This window comes from Oryctolagus cuniculus, chromosome 7, assembly GCF_051225735.1.
Source record: "Oryctolagus cuniculus isolate XC-2025 breed Fujian yellow rabbit chromosome 7, ASM5122573v1, whole genome shotgun sequence".
Taxonomy (NCBI): domain Eukaryota; kingdom Metazoa; phylum Chordata; class Mammalia; order Lagomorpha; family Leporidae; genus Oryctolagus; species Oryctolagus cuniculus.
This window is the reverse complement of record NC_142873.1, coordinates 9,303,923-9,331,771: the sequence shown is the minus strand read 5'-3', so window position 1 is coordinate 9,331,771 and position 27,849 is coordinate 9,303,923. Positions and strand designations below refer to the sequence as shown.

The following is a 27,849-nucleotide window of genomic DNA, read 5'->3' as shown; positions in this document are numbered from 1 at the left end:
CACTTCGTCTTTGCAGTTGCCTGCAAATGATGACAACTCCCTGCACCTGGACAGCGCCTTCCAGCCTATCAAGGGCTTCCGTCTCCTCCTCCTGCTGGGGTGGGCGGGCTTTCAGATGGCCCCGGCCGATCCCAGACCCCTGTTTCCTGGCTGTCGTGGGCTTCTGTTCTCCATGCCCTTGGGTGCGGGTGCGACCTGTGACTTGATTCTAACTGTGAGTACAGCAAAGGTGGGACGTGGTCTTGTGAGACTCTCACTTCCTGCTCGCTTGCCAGCTGGGGAACCGAGGGTGGCCGTGGGCCCGTAGCTAGCTGGGGAGTGAAGCCCTCAACCCAATGGCCCCCACGGAACGAAGGAATCAGAGGTGAGAGTGTACACTTTCTAATGACACAGCCACCTTGGCTGATACTTTTCGGTGCACAGGCCCTGGGAGGGGGGACCCCATTGGCCATCCTGGATTCCCGGCTGGCAGAAATGCTCATATGATTTGCGCTGTTAGAAGCTGCTGAGTCTGGGCCAGGTGGTTATGCGGCTCAGGACGGCCAGTCCACCTCCTTGAGCCTTGCACCCTCCCTCCCCCCCCACCCAGTGCAGGAGGGGAAGCCAGGCGAGTCCGTGATTGGTCTAAAGCCACAGGACACCATGTTTGCATCAGGCCCCGGGGCTGGCCTGTGGCGTGTCCACCATGCTCCTGCCTTGCGGTAGCTCCCTGAGGACAGCAGAAAGAGGCCTTGTGTTCCCACCCAGGTCCCAGCAGATCCCAGACGCGCCAAGTCTATTGTGGCCATCTTGGGCACAGACAGGGCCCCCTAGGGCCTGTCCTTTGGAAGCCCCTCCCACCCCACCCAGGGCCCAGACACCTCCTCCTGGCAGGGGGCGGGCTTTGCCTGTGTCTGGCACTTACGTGAACCAGCTGGAGGGCAGCGGCACAGTCACACGGGGTGCACCTGATGGGACAGCAGCCGGGAGTGCGTCATGGCCAAGGGCATCAGTCCCTGCCAGGGAAGACAGGGAGAGGTCAGAGGAGCGGGGCGGGGAAGGCTGAGAGGACAGACAGGCCGCTGCTGGCCCCTGGCGGGGACTCCCAGGTCTCTGAGGGGCTGTACCAGGTTGCCCCGGCCTCCGAGGCCCAAGCTCCATGTTCCCAGTGCTGCTGTCCAGAACCCTAAGTCCCGCTCAGCCGTAGGGTGCTGGGTGGGGGCCTCAGTGGGGAGAGGGGAGACCAGTTCGCCTCCCTCATGCTCCAGGACAGACTTCAGATCCCCTCGCCGGCGCAAGGGTCCTGGCTGCCTGACCGGCCGTCCTGGGTGCAGGCGTTTGTGCTGGGGAGGGAGCCACCCTCCCAGGGGTCAGGGTGATGCCCCTTGGTTCTCTGGCTGGAGGTCCAGGATAGTGGGTCCAGCGGGAGCCCTGGGAGGGGTGGCAAGGGGCCGCGGGCCATCCCCGCAGCAGCAGCCCTGACCGCCTGCTCTGTCCCTCCCAGCTCCAGCCACCGTCTGCCTCCCACAAGTGTCTCTGCTGCTGACTGCTCTCTGCTGCTGGCCCTCTTCTCCGGAAACGGTGAGTCGTTGGTGGGTTTCTTCCTACCCAACAGACAGACTATGGAGAGCGGGGTCAGGTGCGCCCCTCTCGCCCTCACACAGTCCAGCACAGACAGGTCAGTGGCCGCGTGGCTGCTGAGCGTGCAGGCTCCGCCCCCCCCCCCGAGGGCGTGGCGCTGGCAGGGGGCCAACACAGAAAGCCCCAGGTGTTGCGAGCGAGCTGACTCTGGACCAGGGATGGGGCACTTGCCTGGGTTAAGGGGGCCTCAGGAGACCCCACAAACACATCCACTACACCAAGAGCCAGTTGTGAGCTTCTCCCGGCTCTCTGGCACAGACCAGTGAGGCATGATAATGTGCTGTGATCCGAGGAGTATAACAATGGGTCTTCTGCATCTGAGGTCCAACTTGATCAGAAAGGAAGGAGGAGGTTCTCACTTCCTCCAGGGAGCCTTCTAGGATTGACTTAATGCTACAGTTTTTTGTTTGATCTTCTAAGGCCTGTTTGTCCTCAGCTGTCTGCATTTATGGATGCACCCGCATCCTGTGGGTAGAGTGCTGCTTTTTTTTTTTTTTTTGACAGGCAGAGTGGACAGTGAGAGAGAGAGACAGAGAGAAAGGTCTTCCTTTTGCCGTTGGTTCACCCTCCAATGGCCTCTGCGGCTGGTGCGCCACGGCCGGCGCACCCCGCTGATCCAAAGCCAGGAGTCAGGTGCTTCTCCTGGTCTCCCATGGGGTGCAGGGCCCAAGCACTTGGACCATCCTCCACTGCACTCCCGGGCCACAGCAGAGAGCTGGCCTGGAAGAGGGGCAACCGGGACAGAATCTGGCGCCCCGACTGGGACTAGAACCTGGTGTGCCAGCGCCGCAGGTGCCGGCTGATAGAGTGCTTCTTTAAAAAAACAAAACAAAACAAAAAAAACCTCTAATTTATTTGAAAGGCATAGTGACAAAGAGAGGGAGAGTAGAGAGAAAGAGAGCCAGCCACCTGCTGGCTCACTCCCCAAATGGCCACAACAGCTAGGTCTGGGCCATGTCAAAGCCAGGAGCTCCATCTGGGTCTCCCACGTGAGTGGCAGGGGCTCAAGCACTTCCCAGGGTGCATATTAGCAGGGAGCTGGATCAGAAGCTGGGCAGCTGGGATCTGAACCGGCGGACTGATATAGGATGCTGGCAATTGGGATCTGAACCAGGGTGCTGATACAGGATGCTGGCAATTGGGGTCTGAACCGGCGGGCTGATACAGGATGCTGGCAATTGGGATCTGAACCAGGGTGCTGATACAGGATGCTGGCAATTGGGGTCTGAACCGGCGGGCTGATATAGGGTGCTGGCATTTGGAATCTGAACCAGTGGGCTGATATAGGATGCTGGCATTTGGGATCGGAACCGGGGTGCTGATATAGGATGCTGGCATTGTAGGCAGTGGCTTAACCCACTGCACCACAATGCCGCTGCCTGCTTCCTTTCCTAGTGGGAGTCTCGCGTTTTTAGGCTCCGCCCCAGCTGTCTGGTGTGGGGCAGTGACAGGTCTGATGTGGCGCTGGCCCGCCCGCCCCGAGCTGTCCCACGCACCGCTTGCATTCTGGCCTTGATCCACTGTGTCTAGCGGAAGGAACATCAGGCCAGGAGTCTCCAGATTTGGGTACAAATTCTATTTTCTTTTTTTCAAATCAGTGTTCTGGCTTCTCCTTCTTGGAATATACATATTTTAATTTTTATTTCTCAGAAAGGCACAGAGACAGATTTTTTTTTTTCATCCACATGTTGAGTCCCTAAATGCTTACAATAGCCAGGGCTGGGCCAGGCTGAAGCCAGGAGCCCAGAGCTCAACCCAAGCGCCCCACAGGTCGGGGCGCCGGATTCTGTCCCGGTTGCTCCTCTTCCAGGCCAGCTCTCTGCTGTGGCCCGGGAGGGCAGTGGAGGATGGCCCAAGTCCTTGGGCCCTGCACCCGCATGGGAGACCAAGAGGAAGCACCTGGCTCCTGGCTTCGGATCAGTGCGTTGCGCCGGCCGCAGCGCACTGGCCGCAGCGGCCATTGGAGGGTGAACCAACGGTAAAGGAAGACCTTTCTCTCTGTCTCTCTCTCTCACTGTCCACTCTGCCTGTCAAAAAAAAAAAAAAATGCTGCCTTCTAAGGGCTGGGGGGTGGATGCAGTCCCCGAGCCCCAGGGCCTCCATGGTGCTCCACGCAGCTCATAGAAGAGATGGCCCTTCCTGCTCACTTGTCCCCCGATGAGGCTGGCTCTGCTCGGGTGTGGGTGGAGGCCTGGGAAGACCCGGACCACCCACCACAAGAGAGAAGGAAGGGTGCCGGGGCGTGGCGTGAGGAGGGAGGGGGAGGAGCTAGGCTGGTGTCCTGTCCAGGTTACCATCCCAGCAGGAGGCTGGAGCCATGGGTGCCTGGGAAAACGGGAGCCCTGTGCATAGATTTTGAGCTTCAGGTGAGCCCTGATTGAGGTCTGGGCAAGACCTGCCCTCGATCCTGCCCGGGGCATTCATTGAAGGGAAAAGCGTTAGTCATTTCTCTTCCACGCTCTCCCTGATGGCTGCTCAGGTCACAGCACCTGCGGCAGCTCCCAATCTGGCCTTGTCCAGTGTCCGACGGGGTCCTCAGGGTCTCAGTGTGCTCATGGAAGCTGTGTGGTGGCCCGCGTCTATTCTTCTCCTACTAAGTTACTGGGTACTAAGTGCAGCACTTGGCTTTGAGCTCAGGGACACAAAGATGAGGGCAGAACTCCCTCCTGGAGCTCACAGGGAGCGAGGATCGGAAACAATGGTGGACATGCCTGTCCCCAGCTTCCAGACCCAGCTGGCCTGGCCACCAGCAAAAGGTCGGGAGACAGGATGATTACAGACCCTCCCAGACCCTCACCCGCAGCCCCTGTAGCCCACAGCCACACCAGGCTCACTCAGTGCTGGGGGTGACCATTTAGATCTGCAGCAGACAAGTGACAAAACCAAGTGGGACCCTGCTCCTCTCCACCAGGGGGCACTGTCTACATCCTTGATGCCTGTCTGCAGTGGGGCTGGGGTGACACAAAAGTGGCAGTGCCCCCCCCTCCCCGTGCACCACGCTGATCATGGGAGAAGGGTGGGCACAGGTGAGTGTGTGCCCCTGTGCACCTCCCCGGGCAGCTGGGGAGAGCTGTGGCTCTGGCCCAAAGCCACAGAACACACTGCTTTGCAGCCGCACCCGCTACCCCCTCACCCCACCCCCACCCGCCGTGAGTCTGCAGCCCGGGAACTCAACAAATGCTCAGAGAAGGCCATTTCTGCACGAGCTCTCTGTGCTAATGAACAGGTGCACATCAGGTCTGGGGGACGTGCTCCTGGCTGCCACCCCCCGTCCCGCTGCCCACCTGGGCCTGCTACAGAGCGCAGCCTGGGTGCCACCTGCCCCACCTCCTAAGGTCTCTCCCAGCTCTCTCCTGAGAAGATGGGCTTTACCGCTGGCCCTGTGACACCCACTGGGACCTAGTGGTCTCTCTCTCTCTGTGGCTCTGTCTTTCAAATAAATGAATCTTTAAAAAAAAAAAAAAAAACAATGTGAGTAGCAGGGAGTGGAAGACTTGCTCAGGTTTCCCCAGAGGGACAGGATTGGGGCGGGCGTTGAGGTGCAGCTGGTTTAGCCTCCACTGTGTTGGAGTCCTGATTCAAGTCTTGGCTGCTCTGCTACTGCTGCCTTTTTTAAAGATTTATTTTATTTATTTGAAAGTTACAGATTGAGGTAGAGACAGAGAGAGAGAGAGGTCTTCCATTTGCCTGATTCATTCCCCAGATGGCTGCAACGGCCAGAGCTGTGCCGATCTGAAGCCAGGAGCCAGGAGCTTCTTCCGGGTCTCCCACATGGGTGCAGGGGCCTAAGGACTTAGGCCATCTTGTACTGCTTTCCCAGGCCATAGCAGAGAGCTGGATCAGAATAGGAGCAGCTGGGACTAGAACCGGCGCCCATATGGGATGCCGGCGCTTCAGGCCAGGGCGTTAACCCGCTGCACCACAGCGCCGGCCCATGCTCTGCTTCTGATCCAGCTCCCTGCTAATGCAGAAGGCAGCAGAAGATGCCCCAAGTGGTTGAATTCCCGCCACCCATAAGGGAGACCTGGGTGGAGCTCCTGGCTCCTGGCTTCTGCCTGGCCCAGAGCTGGCTGTTGCAGGCATTTGGAGAGTGAACCAGCAGAGGGAAGATCTCCTCTCTCTCCCTCTCTCCCTCCCTCTCTGACACTCTGCCTTTCAAACAAATAAATCTCGGAGAGAGAGGATTTGAAGGAAAGGGATCAAACCAGGCCAAGGAAAATGTAGGCCAAATCCAAGACCGCGCTCTCAGAGGGCAGAACAGGCCCAGCAGGGCGGCTTGGAGACTGCAGTCCACATCGCAGGGGGAGGCTCCGGGGCTTCGAGCTGCTCCCCCGCCCTGCAGTGCCCAGCCCCGTTATCCTGCTGGTGGGATCTGACCCGGCCAGGCTGAGGGCTTGTCCGGGCTGGGACAAGTCAGCTTCTGGGTTTGGAGGCTTTAAGAAGTGCAGATGCAGATCACTTAACGACAACAGGTGCCCCGAGCAGGACGGTCACAAACCCGGCCCCAGGTGACCAGTCAGGGAGGCAGTGGGCCTTCTGCCGAGGTGCCCACCGGGGCCATCCTCTGCAGGAACCATGGCGAGGGTGCCCAGGCGTGGGGGCCTCTGAGAGGGGGCTCCTGTAGCAAAACCCACCTGCTGGGTGGCAGCCCTGGGAGGGGTCCACCAGATAGGGACTGGGGCTGCCACCGCTCAGCCAGCTGCAAGGGGGCGCCCATCAGGGATTCGGAATGCGGGAGTCCCTGCCCCATCGCTGCCAGACCCCAGCAGAGGCCTGACACCGTGGGTCCCGTAGACGCCCTACAGATGCAGCACGTCTGTCCCACACAGGCATCTTGGGACAAAGTGGAACTAATAGATTAGGCACAGCAAGAGAATGAAATGGAAGACTGCACGCAGCATGCTGTCACAGAAGCCCTGTGATGTGGGCTCTAGGAATACTGTGCTGCCCTCAGCCTCCTTGTGGGGTGAGATGGTGCTGTACCTACGTGATGAGCGGGGTGGCGTGAACGGGGAGATGCCGTTGGGCTACCTAGGGGCTGTCGGAAGCGCTGTGATGCTTCGAGTTGGTCTGATAACGGAGGCAGCTACTGAATGATGAATGGGGAGGTAGCGTTTGCAGCGTGGAAACGCTGGACCACGGGTTGAGTCATGCCCTGGGCTTGGTAATTCTTAACTCATATGTTGGAAGTCCTTGTGAAACTCCACAATAAACTCTTCTAACAGTGGACCTGTTTGTTCAGTGCTGCTGATATTCTGAAACTTAACGCAAAACTAAGGAAACAGTCTCTCTATCATGATAGATCTTTTTTAGATTTTAATTGGAAAAATCAAATTCTATTGTACACTGATATACTGTATATATTGCAGAATGGCTAGGCTGGGCTAATTAACAGGTGTATTACCTCACATGCTTATTTTTTTTTTTTCTGATGAAAATACTTAAGCTATATTCGAGTATGCAATATAAGGATACTTCAAAAAGTTTATGGAAAATGGAATTAGAGGATGAGTTCATTTGGATGCAAAAATAAGTTGAAATCCATGTCTACCAGGAAAAGTTCATGGAAAATGCGTATTATGAAAGACCTATGCCAGGGGTTTCAAAATTCCTGTATTGTGAAGAAACAGTCCCCATGCGGTACAGTAGGTCTCTTGAACTTAGTCCTCTGTCTCTGGCTCCTGTTCCTGCCTGAGTTAAAGTCTGATTTCTCTGACCGGAAACAGACCTGGGTGAGCCCCAGTGGGGACTCATTATCACTGGGCGTCCTGCAGCCGCGGTGGGGGCAGCGTGTGCTAGTTCTAAACCTACAGCTGCAAACTCTGCCTGTAGAGGGAGGCAGGGGGTGGAAGCCCATTTCATCCCATGGCACTGGGGGTGGAAACCGACGTGGTGGCTCCCCTAGGGGGCGCCTCTGGATCAGAGGATGCAGGTGTGCCTGCACACTTCTTTATGCAACAGGAAAGCAAGCGGGGTGAAGGGGCAGGGTGTGGAGTCTTCCACCTCCTCTGCTTTCTGCGAAGCTATAGCTGCCAGCTTAGACGGGGCAGACTTCAGATAAGAGGGGAGCTGGGAGGCACCACGCTGTTCGGATTCATACAAGTTAGAAAGGAACTGACCTGAATGCGCTTAGACGGCGAGAGGAGCGGAAGAGAGGGCAGAGAGAGGTATCTGGGGCACAGCCGGGGGACTACAGGGAGGGGAGACTTCAGACGGCTGCCATCTGTGCTGGGTACTGGGGGAGACGGGGATGGGGAAGACGGATTTTTAAAAAGCCGATTTCCTCTCCTTTGGGATTTTTCTAGAATCCTCAGTGAAGATTTTTCTGAGTATGTCTTGCGTATTAGATCCGAGTTTCTTTGAATGTGACACCTTACCAAGGCTGAGCCACCAGGGCAATGTTTGTTTATTTATTTTGGTAATGGTGGTGGCTTTTAATTATACAGGAAGGTGGCTTCTCCAAGACAAGTAGTCGGAAGGCATTACCAGTCATTTCAGAGACAGCTATATGAAACTGAAAAGAAACAGATGGACTGACATTGAATTTCCTACATTGTGTGTGTGTGTGTGTGTGTGTACACTACTGGGTGTTTTCTGGAGGGGACCATAGCTCTCATGGGGTATTTGTGGGAAGGTCTAGGACCATCAAATAAGATGATGAACAGAAAGTGAAAAATGGCTAAAAAGATTACAAGTAATAAAGGAGGCTCCTGTCATCAGACCTACAGGAAGAGGAAGGAAGAAAAAAAATTTCAGTGATTAGTGGGCAATGCAGGAAACAATTTCCACAAGTAGCATCAAGCCGAATCTGGGGCTGTGTGTGTGTGTGTGTGTGTGCACGTGAGTGTGTGTCTGTATGGATGAAAAGGCCCTTGAAGCCAGGCTCGGCCTGTGCACAAGGCCTCACGGAGCTCCTGTGCTGCTGGGGGCCCTGCAAACTGTATCCAAACTGGAAAAGGACATTCACTCTGCCCAGGCAACTCTACTTCCGAGGGACCCAGCCCACAGGGACGAGCACAGACACACGGATGCTACCACTCCTGTAGCGGTACTGCTAGCCAGGCCTGATTAACTAACGATGGCCACTCCTTCAGAGAAATGGGGTGCTGGGTGATCTCACTGGGCTGTGACCCTCCCCAAGTGTATTTAAATCTAGGTGGTATCTAGGTCAGTCATTCAGCAGGGCCTCTTTCTGAAGTTGACACACATGGCGTGGCTAAGCCCCTGCGTGGGATGCCTGCATCCCGTCTCTGATTCCAGGGTCAGGTCCCAGCTGCTTTGCTTATGATCTCGCTTCTGGCTGGTGCACCTTGAAGGTAGCAGAAGGCAGCTCAAGTACTTGGCTTCTGCCTCCCCCATGGGAGACCCAGGTAGAGTTCTCTTTTAAGATTGATTGATTAATTTAAAAGCAGAGTTAGAGAGAGATCCTCCATTTGCTGGTTCACTCCCCAGATGTCTACAACAGCCAGGGATGAGCCAGGCCAAAGCCAGGAGCCAGGAGCTTCTTCCAGGTCTCCCATGTGGGTGCTGGGGCCCAAGGACTTGGGCCATCCTCCACTGCTTTCCCAGGCCACAGCAGAGAGCTGGATCAGAAATGGAGCAGCCAGGACTTGATCTTGTGTCCAAGTGGGATGCCGGCATTGCAGGTGGCGGCCTACCCACTATGCCACAGTGCCAGCCTCAGGCAGAGTTCTTGACTCCTGGCTTTGACCTCGTCCAGCCCAACGATTGCAGGCATTTGGGGAACGAACCAGCAGATGGAAGATCTCCCTTTTTCTTTGTCATTTTGCCTTTCAAATAAATGAAAAATTTTAAAAAGATTTATTTATTTATTATCTGAGAGGCAGAGAGAGAGAGAGAGAGAGAGAGATATCTTCCATCTACTGGTTCACTCCCCAACTGGGTGCAACAGCCGAGGCTGGGCCAGGCCAAAGCCAGGATTTTCATCCAGGTCTCTTACGTGGGTGCAGGGACCCAAACACTTGGGCCACCCTCCACTGCTTTTCCGGGTACATTAGCAGGGAGCTGGATCAGAAGTGGAGCAGCTGAGAATCTAAGTGGAATCCATATGGGATGCTGGCATTGCAGATGGTGGATTAACCCATTTCACTACAAATAAATAAATCTTTAAAAAGAGAAGTGTGATAAGCAGATGTCTGAAGCTATGCTGGCATAACAGGGCTCACCATTTCGTGGTGTGTGTGTGTGTGTGTGTGTGTATATATATATATATATATATATATATATATATATAGGCTAAGTAGGAGAGGTCCACTCAGACGATGAAAAGTATAGAACAGTGAATACACAAACAGTATCATAGCCACGCATTAATGCTATCAGGTTTTATGCATTGTATGGAGTTGTATTGCTTTAGTTTTATGCAACTGGTGAGGCTGGTGTTTGCAGCAATACAGCCACAAACACGCAAGCAAGGGCCTGGGCTGGGGTGTCACTAGGCCAGGGGGATTCTTACATTGTAATCTCATCGGATCCCTGCCCTCATCGGCCGAAACCTAATTACATGGTGCCTGCCTATAACTGCAAAACTGTGACAAATGTTCATCAGCAGAGGAATGGTTACATTAATTAACATTCTTCCATGGAATACTACAGTTAGGAAGCGGAGGAACGGGGTCCATGTATATTGAAATTTGTGTGCATGAGATGAACACCTAACCTAGAAGAGGCTTATATTCTCTCAGAAATTCCCATTTCCTTTTTTTTTTTTTTTTTTTTTTTTTTTTTTTGACAGAGTGGATAGAGAGAGAGACAGAGAGAAAGAGAAAGGTCTTCCTTTTGGCGTTGGTTCACCCTCCAATGGCCACCGCGGCCGGCGCACCGTGCTGATCCGATGGCAGGAGCCAGGTGCTTCTCCTGGTCTCCCATGGGGTGCAGGGCCCAGGGACTTGGGCCATCCTCCACTGCACTCCCTGGCCACAGCAGAGAGCTGGCCTGGAAGAGGGGCAACCGGGACAGAATCCGGCGCCCCAACCGGGACTAGAACCCGGTGTGCCGGCGTCGCAAGGTGGAGGATTAGCCTAGTGAGCCGCAGCGCCGGCAGAAATTCCCATTTCCTGAAATAACATCCAGAAGGAAATGATCCAGAATCAGAAAGAGGCTAGTCAGAAATAAATACTTACTTGCACCGTATCCACCGCAGTATTAGCAGAGGAAAAAGTTGGAAACAAACTAAATATCTAATGATACGGAAATTATTCATTTACTCATACCAGCCACTCAAGTGAGTAGTTATTAAGTTACACTTGTAAAGACTTTATTATGACACAATGTTGGAGTGCACGAATCTGGACACAAGGTCATGTGATAAATCCCACCTTGTTCTCTGGATCCACTCCAGATCGCTCCTTCCTCGTCTGCTCGGTTTGAGAATCCCTCCACCCCTCCTCTCGCCAGCTCAGTGAGCGTTTGTGGGCTTCTCTCTGGGGTGGGGGCCGGCTGCTGTCCTGGGTGTCGCACTCCCAGGGTGAGTAGTGAGGGCAGGAGCCCTGGTTTGCAGGTGGGAGGCCCCATTAGGGGCTTCAGCGTGGCCCTGCTCCCCAGAGTCCACGCCGGCGTCAGCTCCCTCTGAATCCCTTACCAGGTGTGAGCCCCTCCGAGGCGGCGAGGCGCCTTCTTTATCCCTCTGTCCCCCCTGGCAGCCACAGAGGACTCTGAACACAGGCGGCACGCATGTGTGACGTCACAGTCACCTACATAGAAGCTCCCTATAGGCCCTCACAAAGAGGAGTACTGGGTTTTTTAAACAGTAGTCTCTCTCTGTCTCTCTCTCTCTCTCACACAAACACACACATGCACTTTTCTTTTTTTTAAGATTTGAAATTCAGTTAGAGAGAGAGATCTTCCATCCTCTGGTTCACTCCCCAAATGGCTGCAACAGCCAGAGCTAGGCCAATCCAAAGCCAGGAGCTTCATCCCAATCTCCCATGTAGGTGCAGGGGCCCAAGCACTTGGGCCATCCTCCGCTGCTTTCCCAGGCACATTAGCAGGGAGTTGGATCAGACACGAAACAGCCAAGACTCTAACCGGTACCTGTATGGGATGCAGGCGCTGCAGACGGTGGCTTTACCTGCCACACCACAGCGCCGGATCTGAGTATTGGTTTTTAAAGTTAGTACGCAGAGGGGGATTTGGGGACTGCCCGGTTTCACCTCACCTACAGGGTTTCTGAGTGAGCCCACCCACCACCTGCCATAGAGGGGGCTGCTTTCAGATTCTGGGGAACCCTTGGATCTCTGTGGGCGGCCTGGTCATCTGTATTAAGGAGGGTATTGTTTCAGTGTGTTGCCAAAACTAGGACACTTTTGAGTCAAAAGAGGCCTATTGTAATTATGCTGGGGAGCTGGCGCTGTGGCGTAGCGGGTAAAGCCGTCACCTGTAATACTGGCATCCCATAGGAGTGCCAGTTCAAGTCCCCGCTGCTCCACTTCCGATCCAGCTCCCTGCTAATGCACCTTGGAAAGCAGCAGCAGAAGATGGTCCAAGTTACCTGCGTGAGAGACCTGGAAGAGGCTCCTGGCTCCTGGGTTCAGATCGGCACAGCTCTGGCCATTGTGGCCATCTGGGGAGAGAACCAGTGGATGGAAGACCTCTCTTTCTCTCTCTGCCTCTGGATTAGCACTTCCTGTGATATAACCAGGATAGTACCTTTTTAAGAATTAATTTATTAATTAGAGAGGCAGAGAGAGAGAGAGGTCTTCCATCCGCTGGTTCACTCCCCAGATGGCAACAGTGGCTGGAGCTGCACTGATTCAAAGCCAGGATCCAGGAGCTTCTTCCGGGTCTCCCACATGGGTACAGGGGCCCAAGGACATGGGCCATCTTTTACTGCTTTCCCAGACCACAGCAGAGAGCTGGATTGGAAGCAGAGCAGTCGGGACTTGAACTGGCGCCCATATGGAATGGCGGCGCTGTAAGACCCAGGCTTTAACCTGCTACACTACAGCGCCGGCCCCAGCACCTTCATTTTAAGTGTTTCTTTGGATGATGCCCAATACCTAAGACTGATTCTTTAATGGTGGGAACTTGGTGTCTTCTCTCCTTAAACTCCCTAAACTTTGCAACAAAGACAGGCCCGGAACTAAGGCTAAGCAGGACGCGGCAGAGAGTGTGGGAGCCGAGGTGGCTGGTTCCCCAGGCAGGTCCTGGCCCGTGGTGGGCTCCGGCCTCTCGGGAGGCCCCGGCTGTGCTCACCGTGGATGAAGCCGTGAAGGACGGGGGCTGGTGTCCTCCTCCAGCTCTTTGTGCTCAGAGAGGTGCTGGCGGAGGACTGGGTTCACACACAGAAATCCCCGTCCTTGGCAGTGAGAAAGAACTTCCATGTTAAGTCAGAGCGCAGCCGACGATGGCGCCCTAGCGCATGCGGCTCTGCCCAGGTGCCCAGCGTGTCCTTGAAGGAAGCAGCAGGGCCCCGGTTCCCAGCACAGGGCTTATTTCTTTCCAGGGGAACTTCTGCTTGTGTTGTTTTTCATTTCTATTCCCCATCGTGGATAAGCAAGCTGCTCCATCAAAGCCGGTTCCAAGACCTCCGAACCGAGGTGGGCTCTGCAGGGACATCTGAAATGCTGGGCCCAGACCTGGCTCACCAGAAACCCTGAGATTTAAGAAGACATGCCCTAGAGCTGGGCTTCCATTGGTCTCTCCAGGCCCTGAGCCAGCGGCTCACAGACCAAGCCTGTGTGCTCTCTCTCTCATTCCTGCCTCCTATGATGTTAGTGCAGGTGCACACACACACACACACACACACACTCACTCACACTCCTTTCCTGTGTCCTTATGTCACTATCTGGATGCGTGAGCCCCTTCTGAGTTGCATAGCGCATAGGCTCATGGGACTTTGGGAAGTGTAGTCTGTCTTAATATACGATGTTGATTATGCTGTGGCTAAAGAACTGGTTGTGGCAACGTAGGTACCCGTGCAGACCTACTGTGTGCTCTCTGCCATTGGCATGTATTTGAAGGACCTTAAAAAATTCACTGAAAATATGTATTATGAAAAAACTATGCAAGGGGTCCCCCCCCACTTCTCTCTCCTTGAGGGGGGGCACAGAAACAATTTTTTTCTACTAACTTTTTTGAAAATGAACTTATTTATTTATTTGAAAGGCAGAGTTAGAGAGAGGCAGAGGCAGAGAAAAACAGAGAAAGATCTTCTATCCACTGGTTCATCCCCCAAATGACCACAACAGCTGGAGCTGGGCCAATCTGAAGCCAGGAGCCAGGAGCTTCCTCCAGGTCTCCCATGTGGGTGCAGGGGCCCAAGGACTTGGGTCATCTTCTACTGCTTTCCCAGGCCATAGCAGGGAGCAGGATAGGAAGAGGAGCAGCTGGGATTTGAACTGGTGCCCATATGAGATGCCAGCACTGCAGGTGCCACAGTGCTGGTCCCTCTACCAACTTTTTGAAGTACTCTCACACAGACTGGACTGAATCCAGAGTGGGCCTGGGAAAACTCCGGCCAGTCAGGTGGGCAGTGGCTGCAGACACCGGGGATGCTGAGCCTGACCCAGGGATGAAGGAGGAAGGACTGGGGAGACGGGCTCTGGTAACTCGCCAAGTATCTAAAGACCTGGAAGCTTAGTTTTATTCTCTTTTTCTGTTCCATAAAACTACAGGACAGGGACTGACCTCGTGGCACAGTGAGTGAGGCCGCTGCTTGCGTTACCAGCATGGCATCTTGGAGCATCCATTCAAGTCCTGCCTGCTCCGCTTCCAATCCAGCTTCTGCTAATGCGCATCCTGGCAGGCTCAAGTACTTGGGTCCCTGCCACCCACAGAGAAGACCCGGAGGGAGCTCCTGGCTCAGCCCTGGCTGTTGTGGCCAATTAGATAGTGAATCAGAGGATCGATCTCTCTTCTAACGCTCTCTGTTGCTCTGCCTTTCAAGTCAATAAATCCTTCAGAACGTACATGATGTCAGCCTTTGTAAACTCATAATCCCGTGCCCACAGTCTCATCCATCCCTAAGGCCACCTTCCTGGGGCAGAGCCACTCAATGCTTCTGTCAAGATGCCAGCGCCCAGCACGCTCTATTTTGTATTTGTCTCTGTCTCACCCCACTAGAGCCTGCGTCCTTTGAGGGCAGGAACTGGGGTGCATTTTTGTATTTTGGGGGCTCATCCGGAGTAGCCCTTTCTTGCACATTTGCAGAAGGAACGAATGACCTTTTGGTAAGGGTTTAAAACACAGGAGCTCCAGTCCGTCTCACTGATGAGGTAACCGGGGCACAGGGGGAGCAGGTGACTCGCCTAAGGTCACACAAAGAACCACTAGTCCTGGTGCAGACGGTGGGTCTCGGGTCTCCCTGGGTCGGAGGCTGACCTCTGTCTGCCGTGCTTAGGCCACAAGCAGATCCAAGCCCCACTCATGATCACTTGCTACAAGGATACTTTCTGAAAAGTTTTGGGGGAAATGCAATGAAAAAAAAGAAAGATGATTTTGGTAAAAAGAAACATTTTAAATTCATACGGTTTTTGCACAGTATGCATTTCCCGTGAACTTCTTTCTTTCTTTTCTTTTTTTCTTTTGACAGGCAGAGTGGACAGTGAGAGAGAGAGAGACAGAGAGAAAGGTCTTCCTTTTGCCGTTGGTTCACCCTCCAATGGCCGCCGCAGCCGGCATGCTGCGGCTGGCGCACTGCGCTGATCCGAAGGCAGGAGCCAGGTGCTTCTCCTGGTCTCCCATGGGGTGCAGGGCCCAAGCACCTGGGCCATCCTCCACTGCACTCCCTGGCCACAGCAGAGAGCTGGCCTGGAAGAGGGGCAACCGGGACAGAATCCGGCGCCCCGACCGGGACTAGAACCCGGTGTGCCGGCGCTGCAAAGTGGAAGATTAGCCTAGTGAGCCGCAGCGCCGGTGTCCCATGAACCTCTTGAATCTCACACATGTCCCTTGTCACTGAGACTCTAAGATATCAAGAATGCAAAGTGTCCACCAAGACAGCTGTGACTCATCATTGTCTTTTCTGTCATCCAGATGAGGAAACAAGTTCAGAGACATTAAGAACCCAGCCCAAGGCCACATACCTACTAAGCGGCAGAGCCTGGTCTGCATGGGGTCCAAGCTCATTAACATAAAAACATTTCCAAAACCAACAGGGTCCCTGCCACCCACGTGGGAGACCCAGACTGATATCCAGGATTCCGGCTTCAGACTGCACCAACCCTGGCTGCTTCTGGCATTTAGGGAGTGAACCAATGAATGGAAGAAAAAAAATCTAACATCTCCACTCTATTGCTCAGCAGAATAAGCCTTTTAGGAATTATTACTAAGTGATGTTTTTGGTAACAAAAGACAGAATTTTAGCTCAACATCAAGGAACACTTCTCAGCAGTGGAAAAAATTGTAGAGACAGAAGTGAGGCGGGCATCACATTTGAACTGGATGTGACCAGGCATATTCTGGGGGTGTGAGCTGGGCCAGGTGGTGCCCCAGCCGCTGCAGCCATTTGAGGAGTAAACCAGTAGATGGAAGCTCGCTCTCTACGTCTCTTCTCCTCCCTCTCTCTCTAACTCTGCCTTTCAGACAAAATTTAAATGTAAAATATTTTTTTAAAAAAATCAAGCTAGCAGCTATCAAATAAGAAATGTTCTATCCTGCTACCTTGACAGATGAATTCCTGGTGGCACTGGCTCAGTTTATTCCAGGACTCCCTGGAGCTCCGCTCAGAGGTGTGGCCACATGGGGTTCGCTGGCCCTGCCACCAGGATGTACCCTGGCCCCCCTCTCTTTCCACCCTGCACTTGGTCCTGCACCCCTGAGGGTCCTGGTGTACATGGAATCCACACTCCATCCACGGCCCCCAGAACTGCTTCTGAGCCAGCTTGCAGGCACAAGGCTATGGACACTCACACAAGCACAGACCAGGAGGATGAGGCAGGCTGTTAACTTGCAGGTTCAAGCCCGGGAAGCCCCTCTGGGAGGAGGTTAATGGGCTCTGCATGTGTAACACGTGCAGGCTGGGAGTAACAGTGTTGTTCTCTTTTTTATTAAGATTTATTTGTTGGAAAGGCAGAGTGATGGGGGCTAGCGGGGAGAAGACACAGATATATCTTCCATCCACTGCTTCACTCCCCAGATGGCTGAACCAGCCAGGAGGGCTGGACCAGGTCAAAGCCAGGAGCCTGGAACTCCATCCGGGTCTCCCACGTGGGTGCAGGGGTCCAAGTACCTGGGCCATCTTCTACTGCCTCCCAGGCACATCAGCAGGGAGCTGGACTGGAAGCAGAGGAGCCAGGACTTGAACTGGCGCCCCGATATGGGATGGTAGTGTCGCAAGCCAGGGCTTAAGCTACTGCATTACAATGCTGTTCCCTCGAGTTTTATCTCAAAGCAGAGGACTGGCATTTGGATTTACCAAATCTACAAACAGCTGTGCGGATGGTGGGGCAGTTATTTACATTCGGAATGATTCCCCTTGGCTGGAGAATTTTTTTTTTTTTTTTTTTTGCTTTGATGATCCAGAGGCTGGAGACCAGGGGAGCAGACACTACACCTGCTGCTGATCACGCATTGCTTGAAAAACAATCAGGTGTGGTTGCCAGAATTACTTTTAAAGAGAAACCCTGAGAGGCGCAGCGCTCCTGTGTGCTTGGCATTTTCCAGAGGATCGAGCCCACGTCTGAACTTGCCTCCTGGAACCCCTGAGCTCGGGTCCCCTGCACCAGCAGGGCCCAGGCCTGGCTGGCATCAGTGCCACCGGGGAGCTTTGTAACTGCCCAGGTCCTGAGGTGGGGAGAAAGCTCTGTGTTAAGTGCTTGCTTAGAGGGTGGGGTGGGGGTGGGTAAAAGAGCAGGAGTTGGGCGTGGCCACGGCCATTCACACGGGATCAGGCCCCTCCTCTGTTCCCTGCCCCCCCCCCCATGTGCAGCCTGGCTGTGTGTGTGTGTGTGTGTGTGTGTGTGTGCGTGCGTGCGTGTGTGCGCTGGGGGTGGTGGTACAGAGCGGCGCCATCTCTAGGGCTCTTTGTGTGAGCGCCTGCTGCAGTTTCCTGACTTCCTCGCCGACTGTGCAGCAGGTGCTCTGTATCCTCTCTTAGCGCTGCCCTCTGGGGCCTGGGCTTATTTGATTATAGACTCATTTAACTGCACAGGCTGTGGGGGAGGGAGCCCTTGGGGGCAGGGGCTGTGTCTTGTTCCTGTCTCTGTCCCGGGTGCCTGGTGCAGGGACCAACGACACCTCATGGCAGGGCTCTCCCTACACCCAGCTGAATAAACACACACATGCTGGCAACTTGGTCTCTCACATATGCCTGTTTTAGATCAGGCAAGTCTCAAATAGATGTGTTTAGGGTAAGCTCTTCTCGCTAAGGGCCTAATAGCCCAGTTAAATAGTTTATTTACTACAAATTAAGAGGAGCCTTGGGCTAAAGAGATTGCTCAGGACCGGGGAAGATTCTGCGTTGGGTTTGATACCACTTGTTCCATGACCACTTAATGTTTTTGAAATAATCTCATTTCAAACATTATTAATAACATGGCTTTGGATGTCAAAGGACGTCAAGGTTTGCCTGATGGACTTGATCGAATTCACCCACCCACATCCCTGGCGGTTAGGAAGGTCTTGCTCCCGGTTCCTGGCAGCAGGCCGGCTGTGGTCAGGGACAGGCGGGGCAGGCGGCAGGCGATAGGGGAGGGCCTGGCCCCCAGGGCTCTTCCATGCACACACAAAAAAGGATGAGGACAGAGGCCTTGGGCTGAGAAATGTCAGGGGCCAGACAGGGCACACCCGAATCCCTCGGGACTTTGGGCCTGAAGTCCGGGTCTCTTTGTGACCTTGGGAAAGCTAATTTGATCTCTGGGAACCTTGACATGTGTCTTTGGAAATGGGGACAGACACTTGGATCTTCTTCCTTGGCTTGACTTGAGGCGTGAGCGGCACAGTTATGCCAGCGGCCTCAGAGACGGCCAGGTGCCACACGTGTGGCTGGGAGCTCCTTCTTTGCTGCTAAGCAGGGAACTAGGGCAGGGAAACAGGAGAAAGGGCGTGGCTCCTGGGCCCGCCTCCGCCCTGCCTTTGTTTCCCACTCAGATCCGTGCACGACTCCCAGGTGGGTGGGGTGTTCTCCTTTCTGGGTTGGAAAAGCACAAAGGTTCCTTTTAGCCAACCTGCAAGCGTATCTGGAAGGCAGGCCAGCCTTCCAAAAGTGCATGGAAAATGGGTCCTATGCAAAAACTGGGCGTGGGTTGCAAAACCTGCACGGAAGTAAGTATCTCTCAGTTCTCCTCTCCATGAACTTTCCGAAGCCCTCACACCCACCGTGTGCCCGACTGTGGCCCACCCGTCTTCCAGGAAGCCTGCAGCCAGGTGGCTGTACCTGTGCAGAAGCAACTGTGGCTTTGTGATGCCCCCCCCCCCCCCCACCGGAGGCAGACATCTCCCCTGCACAGCTCTCTGTGCCAAATGTGTCTCCCTCTTTGTGTGAAGATGGCCAGTGTTGGAGCAGATTCTCAAGCCAACCACGTGTTACTATGGAGAGGACCCTGCGAGCCACCAGCCTGTCCACCAACAAGCGTAATTGATGTCAGGTTTTAAATACGCACAGGTGTACAAAGCACCCCGGGAACAGAGTATGCTGCAGTCCCGCCGAGCGGTCAGACTTAAGGTCAGACTCTGGGTTTGCCTGATGGCTCTGTGTCTGGCCTGGGGCAGTGGAGGATGGCCCAAGTGCCGTCTGCCATCTGCAGAGTTACAGAGAGAGAGAGAGGTCTTCTATCTGCTGGTTCACTCCCCAAATGGCTGCAACGACTGGGGATTGGCCAGGCCAAAACCAGGAGCCTGGAGTTTCATCCGGGGCACCCATGCAGGTGGAGGGGCCCAAGCACTTGGGCCATCCTCCACTGCCCTCCCAGGCACATTAGCAGCGAGCAGGATTGGAAGTGGAGCATCTGGGACTCAAACTGGTGCCCATATGGGATGCTGGCACTGCAGGTGGTAGCTTAACCCACTATACCACAGCACCGGCCCCAAAAAATCTTTCTTAAAAAAAGAGTTAATTCTGGCTGGTGCCGCGGCTCACTAGGCTAATCCTCCGCCTTGCGGCGCCGGCACACCGGGTTCTAGTCCCGGTCGGGGCGCCGGATTCTGTCCCGGTTGCCCCTCTTCCAGGCCAGCTCTCTGCTGTGGCCCGGGAGTGCAGTGGAGGATGGCCCAAGTGCTTGGGCCCTGCACCCCATGGGAGACCAGGAGAAGCACCTGGCTCCTGCCTTTGGATCAGCGCGGTGCGCCGGCTGTAGCGCGCCGGCCGCGGCGGCCATTGGAGGGTGAACCAATGGCAAAGGAAGACCTTTCTCTCTGTCTCTCTCTCTCTCACTGTCCACTCTGCCTGTCAAAAAAAACAAAACAAAACAAAACAAAAAAAAAAAAAACAACTAATTCTTTGTTCTGTAGAAATGTGTAAATGTGTGATGTTTTACATCTATAATCCCCTGTCACAAACAAGCAGTGGAACTCCTTCCTCTCACAGCTGTATTCACGGGAATGGCTGACGGTGTGTGTGTGTGCTAACATCGCCTTCTCACCTGTTGATCTGCTTTGCCTTTCACTGCGGATAGAGCAAGGTTCCCGGGTGCTTCTCTGGGTTACACCAGGGGTCCCCGTGATGGACTGGGAGTTCCTCAAGGACTCTTTAGAGAAAACTGTATGATGTCTTCTTATTTATTTATTTATTATTTATTTTTTAAAGATTTATTTATTTGAAAGACAACATTACAGAGAGATGCAGAGACAGAGAGAGAGAGAGAGAGAGAGAGAGAGAGAGAGGTCTTCCATTCACTGGTTCATTCCCCAAATGGCTGCAATGGCCAGAGCCGAGTTAATCCGAAGCCAGGAGATTCTTCCGGGTCTCCCATGCAGGTGCAGGGGCCCAAGGACTTGGTCCTCCTCCTACTGCTTTCCCAGGCCACAGCAGAGAGCTGGATCAAAAGCGGAGAGCCAGGACTTGAACCGGTGCCCATATGGGATGGTGGTGCTACGGGCCAGGGCTTTAACCTGCTGTGCCACAGTGCCGGCCCCATGATATCCTTTTCAATCCAACAAATTGGCCAAGGTCACAAAATACAATAATCCTCAGCTTTGGGGAAGGGTGTGGACAACCGTCACAGGCCCCCAGTGGAAGAGTCGGCAGCTTGGCTCCTCTGGAAGGCAGCCTGGCCACCTGTGTCTTGAAGACCAACGGCTTCACAGCTCCTCTTCAGCTTTAGACCCGAAGGAAGTGATTATGGCTTTTTTTTTTTTTAAAGATTTATTTATTTATTTATTTGAAAGTCAGAGAAGGAGAAGCAGAGAGAGAGAGAGAGAGAGAGAGAGAGAGGTCTTCTATCTGCCGGTTCGCTCCCCAATTGGCCACAACGGCCGGAGCTGCGCCAAGTCTACCACGCGGGTGCAGGGGCCCAAGGACTTGGGCCATCCTCCACTGTCTTCCCAGGCCATAACAGAGAGCTAGATTGGAAGTGGAGCAGCCGGGACTCGAACCGGCGCCCATATGGGATGCCGGCACTACAGGCGGCGGCTTTCCCCGCTACACCACAGCGCGGGCCCCATTGATTACAGCTTTACAGAGACATGCACGTCCACCGTGTTCAGTGCATCCTTGTGCGTGGGTGAGCATCTGGAAGCTGCCTACTGCTTAGCAACCAAGGGAACATTAAACACACGATGGTATGTCTCCAATACTATTAGCAAGTTCTGCTGAGCAAGCAGGCTACCAAATGACACTCTTGAAACATGTCTTTGTCAAGAAAAGCAAATGTGTACACATACAGCCCAGGAAAAAGAGCCCGACTGTAGGAAGGTGCTTCAAAAAGCTCATGGTTAAATCCCCAGCCTGCAGCGCCAGCTCCCACATGGGCACCGGTTCCAGTCCCGGCTGCTCCACTTCCGATCCAGCTCTCTGCTCTGGCCTGGGAAAGCAGTAGAAGATGGCCAAGTCCTTGGGCCCCTGCACCCGCATGGGAGACCTGGAGGAAGCTCCTGGCTCCTGGCTTCGGATGGGCTCAGCTCTGGTGTTGCAACCACTTGGGGAGGGAACAAGCAGATGGAAGACCTCTCTCTCTCTGTCTCTACCTCTCTCTGTAACTCTTTCAAATAAATAAAATGAATATTTAAATAAACATAAAAGCTCATGAGAAATGTGAATCGTATTTTAACTGCATTTTCAGGAACTTTCTGTAGCTTCCCTGCACCCTGAGTATTAATTTTTGTTTTCTTTTAAGTGGTGGGATGACAAAGGTACGACTTCCCCTTGTGTTTTCCGTTTCCCCAGCTTTCTGCCTTGAGCTCCCACGTGCCTTTTATCCATGGTAATGAAATAATAAAGAAAATCAACTGAACCCAAACCCAGCCTGGAGGCTGGGCGGCCTGATGGAGATTCAGGGGTTTGGGGGACACCCGAGGGCGCCGGCTGCTGATGGTAAACCCAGTAAATGCCTCTTCGATCCTGGTGAGATGAGCTCTCTCTCAAAGCAGGACCTGGAGGGGGGCGGCTGACGGGGGCGTGCGGGGAGAGCGCCGCGCCCCGGGGAGACTGCCGCTTGCGGCTCCCAGACGCCTGCATTTATAGCTTGTGCGGTGACCCTTCTGGTCCACTGCACCTGATGGTTTCTTAATTGTTTTTTTTTTTTTTTTTTTTTTGAAACAAGCAGTGGTCGCTTGTATCCCAGGCCACGGAGGAGCAAACCCCATCAGGGGTCCTGGGTGAGGGGTGGGGGTGGGGACCAGGGGAACTCTGGACAGAGCGTCCCCCACACACTGGACACTCTCAATGATGGTGGGTTTAACACATCTGTGACTCACAGCGAGGCAATGCTGGGGGAGCTGGGATCTGAGTGAACACCCTCCTGATGTCCTATGTTTACATGTGTCCCCTCGGTGCCATCCATGGCCAGTTTCTAAGGTTGGGCAGCTTCGCTTTGGCACTTGGGACCACCTGCCCGGTGGCCGGGCAGCAGAAGGGTCCCAGCTTCCCGACAGAACGGAGGGGACGGAGACAGGGAGGACTGGAGTCACTTGTGAAGTCGGAGAAGCAAGATAATCACAAGGCGAGGGCCTGGGAGGAGCTGCCTGCAGCTCGGGGCCACGTTCCGGCCGCTGCGACGCGGCACATCTGCCAGCCATCTCCACACAAGCACGGGGCTGCACAGGCTGTGTTCTCTGGGGTACGGCAGCAGATCGGCAAACATGGGTCCGTTTTTCCTTCTATTTTTGTGTCTCGTGGGTGCAGGGTTTGTGCCTTTTAAAGATGTCAGACCCTTCAAGGAAGATGCCGGGCCCCTCTCCTGGGTCTGGGTATGTAGTAGGCCAGGGCAGAGCAGGAAGAGAGCTGTCTTTGCTCCCAGCGGACGTGCGGTAGCCATGCGCCAGGCTTTGCATTAACCACGAATTTGGGTTCCTCCTCATAGCAAATCCGAGAAGGCAGAATTGTCTTCAGTTCCGGTGAGTCGAGTTTATGAGGATTGAAGCAACTTGCCTAAGACCACCGCACTGGCATGTGACAAGGCGGGGGGGTCTGAGCTTGGGCAGTTGGCTTTGGATCCCAGGCTCTTGCCTTCTCCACCACTGCCCTCCAAGAGGAGGCGGCTCCAACTCTAGGTGGGGACACAGGCAAGTTTAGCTCGGCAAGGTCAAGGCTGGGGAAGACAGGTGGTTCCAGAAAGTGCAAGGGGAGGGAGGGAGGGCAGGCTTCTCAAATACAGTCCAGCTTCAAATTGTGCCCAGCTTGGGGGGCCGGCGCTGTGGCTCACTTGGTTAATCCTCTGCCTGCGGCGCCAGCATCCCATATGGGCGCCGGGTTCTAGTCCCGGTTGCTCCTCTTCTGATCCAGCCCTCTGCTGTGGCCAGGGAGTGCAGTGGAGGATGGCCCAAGTCCTTGGGCCCTGCACCCCATGGGAGACCAGAAGAAGCACCTGGCTCCTGGATTCGGATTGGCATAGCTCTGGCCATGGTGGCCATTTGGGGGGTGAATCAACAGAAGGAATGTGGGGAGCAGCCTGGACTGGACTGAGTTACTGGAATTAAGACTTATTCTATGCATCTGCTCTCCCACAATATGGCGCTGGGAGAGAAGTAAACAGCTTCCGCACAGCTGCCTCCAGTTCAACCAATAAACTGTAGGACTTGCTCCTGATTGGAGGAGAGCAGCGTACTCGGCGTGTGGGCAGCCGAGTTGGGATTGGCGGAGGAGGACTATAAAGGAGGAGAGAGACGGCATGCACCGGGGAACATCTAAGGGAACCTGTGCAGCCCCCCAGAGAGCCGGCCGGCGGTGTGCCGCTCCCCTGCGGAAGTGGGGAATGTGGCCAGGGGGAACTGCCCTTCCACGGAGGTGGAAGGGATAGTAGCCAACCTGGGAAGAACCAGCAGCAAACCCGGGGAGGGCCGAGCAGACGAAAAGAACAGCGCAGGGTCCTGTGTTGCTCCTCCACGAAGAGGGGGAGCGACAGGAAGACCTTTCTCTCTGTCTCTCTGTCTATGACTCTACCTGTCAAATAAAACATTGTGCCCAGCTTGGATCTCACCTCATCTTCCAGGAACTTTCCTGCCAAATCACTGCAGACCAAAGCCAACCTCTGGCTCCTGTGCGGAGGGGCCAGGTGTGGAGGCAGGAATCTCACCCGCATGACCCGCATGGCCCTCCTTGGGGATGTCTGTCCCAGAGGCGCCCCACCCCCCCACTGCCTCAGGTGAGGACGGCCAGTGTTTGAGCAGATTCCCGAGCCAACGAGGAGTAGTCAGGAATGTTCCTTACAGCCACTAGTTTATCTCATCAGGAAGTAAACTCACTTTTGGCTTTTTTCTTTTTTTAAAAAGATTTATTTATTTACTTGAAAGTCAGAGTTACACAGAGAGAGAAGGAGAGGCAGAGAGAGAGAGAGAGAGAGGTCTTCTATCTGCTGGTTCACTCCACAGTTGTCCATAACGGCCAGAGCTGCACTGATTCAGAGCCAGGAGCTTCTTCCAGGTCTCCCACGTGGGTGCAGGGGCCCAAGGACTTGGGTCATCTTCTACTGCTTTCCCAGGCCTTAGCAGAGAGCTGGATCGGAAGTAGAGCAGCCGGGACTAGAACCGGCGCCCATATGGGATGCCGGCACTACAGGCAGCAGCTTTACCTGCTAAACCAGAGTGCTGGCCCCTTAGGTTTTTTCTATGCTAAATTGTAGAACATCTGGAAAGTATCACCAAGTGCAAGGTGTGTAGGAGTCCCACGTAGTGGTCATGGGGTCTTCCAGCCCTGGGACCAGATTCTGGATCTTAATTTCTATGTGACCCTGAGCAACTTCTTATTTTTAAAATATTTGTATTTATTTATTTGAAAGAGAGAGAGGGAGAGAGAATATGAGAGAATCTTGCATGTGCTGGTCTACTCCCCAAATGGCTGCAACAGCCAGGTCTGGAACTAGCAGCCAGGAACTCCATCCCGGTCTCCCGCATGGGCAGCAGGCACCCAAGCCCTTGGGCCATCATCTGCTGCCTTCCCAGGCACATTAGCGGGAAGTTGGTGTGAAGGCAGAGGAGGCACAGTTTGAACCAGCACTCTTTTATGAGATACCGGTGTTGCAAGCAGCAGCTTAACCCACCACGCCACAATGCTGGGCCCCCTGGGTGTCTTTTAAACCTTTCTGTATCCCACTGTCCTTGTATACTAATACGCTGACCTTTTCCTATATCTTCTATTATTTCAATGTGATGTTGAGAGATAGGAGAGAGATAGATATCTGATCACTGATTTTGACTTCGAATACTTTCTAATGTACATTTAAAAAATAAACATGGTCAAACTGTTATTGCAAAGGATTTTACAAAATGTCACTGCCACCCAGCAACAGAGGAGCTGGGGACAACGTACTCAACATAGCACCCTTGTTAGCATGGACCAGAAGACTCAGACTTATTGGCTGTCATTGACAATAACCACCTTGCCACCCAGAAGTGACACGTCACTTTCCCTGTATTTCATTCTTTAGAAGGTTGACACCATGCTGTCTGGATAGCCCACTGCCCTGCCTGCTGGTTTCTTGACCACCCAGCTGGTTTTGGACACAGATTGCTTGGAATGCCTGCACACACGGGTTCTGAGGACAGAGGTGCGATGAGACAGTGCCCTCTAGGGGTGGGAGGCCTGCACTGCAACCTCCCATTGCCTCTGAGGGGTTGGGTGGTCTCAGACCAGTTCTTAAACATCTCTGGGACATGGTTCCCTCTGCAGATGGAGATGTGGACTCAGGACCTTTAAGGGGTGTGATGGCAGGCTTGGCACTGTGAATTATGGAAACTGGAGAGCAAGAAAAAGGGGAATAAAAAAACTGTCCAGAACCCAGGCAAATGGACTTTGAGAATCCCAAAGCCGTGCGCAGCCCAGCAGGCCCACCTACCCAGGCCATGGGAGTCTCTGCCCCATGCTGCCTGCACAAGCTTCCTTGTTCAAGTGCAGCCCCCTAGCACGCGGCCGGCCTCTGCCTGGTCTCTGCCCCAGGCTCCCTCACATTTGTGCCCTGCCCATCCTCCCTACGTTGGCTAATTCAATGAGTCCCCGGTCTGTTAAATTAAGCCCACTGCTGCCCCTGCCAGAGTCCGCTAACAGCTCTAATTGGAAAAACAGCCTCAGCCTCTGCCCATCAGAGCTGATTATATCCACGCCAGAGGGGCCTGGTCCTCGTCCGGGTTGCTCCTTGCACCAGCCCGGCCTGTGAGCTCATCCCGCCTGCTCCCTGGGGCGGTCTGCCTGCCGTGCAGGACTCGTCGGGAGACGCCTTCCTCACGTCAGGAGCAGCAGCTGGCCCGCAGCGTCGCTGACGGCATAAACAAATTTGTGCTCCTCACGGGGAACTGGGAACGACTCGTGCGCAAGGCGAGCAGTCATTTGCCTCCAAGCTGCGTTCACTCCCCCCCCCACCCCCACAGTCCCAGTGGACTCTCTCAAACCGGAAGTGAGAATTTACTCCAAGAAAAAGGATACTTGCTGGGACCAGAGTTGTGGCATAGCGGGTTAAGACGCTGCCTGCGATGCTGGCATCCCATATGGGCACTGGTTCGAGTCCTGGCTGCTCCACTCCCGATCCAGCTCCCTGCTAATACGCCTGGAAAAGCAGCACAGGATGGACCAAGTGCCTGGGCCCCTGCATCCACGTGGGAGACCCAAACAAAGCTCCTGGTTTCGGCCTGGCCCAGCCAGCCCCTGCTGTTGTGGCCATGTAGGGAGTGAACCGGCAGATGGAAGATCTCTGGCTCTCCCTTGTCTTTCCCTCTCTCTCTGTAACTCTGCTTTTCAAGTAAATAATCAATCTTTTTTTTTTTTTTTTGACAGGCAGAGTGGACAGTGAGAGAGAGAGAGAGAGAGAAAGGTCTTCCTTTTCCGTTGGTTCACTCCCCAATGGCCGCTGTGGCAGGCGTGCTGTGCCGATCCTAAGCCAGGAGCCAGGTGCTTCTCCTGGTCTCCCATGCGGGTGCAGGGCCCAAGGACCTGGGCCATCCTCCACTGCACTCCCTGGCCACAGCAGAGAGCTGGACTGGAAGAGGAGCAACCGGGACAGAATCTGGCGCCCCGACTGGGACTAGAACCCGGTATGCTGGCGCCGCAGGTGGAGGATTAGCCTATTGAGCCATGGCACTGGCCAATAATAAATCTTTTTTAAAAAGAAAGGGCAAAGGGACCCTTGCTGCCCGGAGGGGCCAGGTCTACCCATGGACCAATCCCTAGGGGCCTGCTCACTTGAACTTCACGGGGCAGAGCCGTCAATCAAACAACCCAGAGCTCTGAGTATCTGCTGTGTCCTGGGCTGTGGCTAGGCGTGGGAGAAGCAAGAAAGGAGAAGTAGAACATGCTTCCCTGCTAAACCACTGATTTCTCCCAGTTCTCATTTACTGTATTTCAGAGACAGAGACATATTGAGATCTCATTTACGGGTTCACTCCACAAATGCCTGCAACAGCTAAGGCCAGGGCAGGACCAATGCTAGAGCTGGGAACTCAAATTCAGCCACTCCAGCCATCCCCTGAGACCCCCCCAGGGTGTGCATTAGCAGGAAGCTGGAACCGGGAGCGGAGCTGGGACTCAAATCCGGGCGTCCCAGCCAGTGTTGCAAACACTGTGCCAAATACCTGCCCCCTAAACATTTTTTGAGATCAAATCCACATGACATAAAACTGAAATGTTAGCTGACTTGAATGCACAATTCAGTGGTTTTTATTCACAGCGTTGAGCAACTGTAACCAGTC

General features: G+C 54.2%; 1 protein-coding gene and 1 long non-coding RNA gene across 6 annotated transcripts in view; one reads left to right on the top strand and one right to left on the bottom strand.

Annotated features, from left to right (window-relative positions):
- Positions 1-27,849, bottom strand: part of LOC100349411 (protein FAM163A) — an 80,721-nt gene that overhangs the window by 7,514 nt on the left and 45,358 nt on the right. For both annotated transcript variants that reach the window (XM_089299458.1, XM_002715008.6), the window contains exon 2: positions 905-995. In XM_089299458.1, the coding sequence (XP_089155584.1) occupies positions 905-995 (91 nt within the window). The remainder of the gene's footprint in view (positions 1-904; positions 996-27,849) is intronic.
- Positions 28-27,849, top strand: LOC149125284 (uncharacterized). 4 transcript variants are annotated; one of them, XR_016210350.1, is made up of 3 exons: positions 28-214; positions 1,484-1,560; positions 27,828-27,849. It is a non-coding gene; the product is annotated as an uncharacterized LOC149125284 (long non-coding RNA). The 4 variants fall into 4 exon arrangements; XR_016210348.1 differs by lacking the exon at positions 27,828-27,849 and adding an exon at positions 21,902-21,923; XR_016210349.1 differs by lacking the exon at positions 27,828-27,849 and adding an exon at positions 17,104-17,390.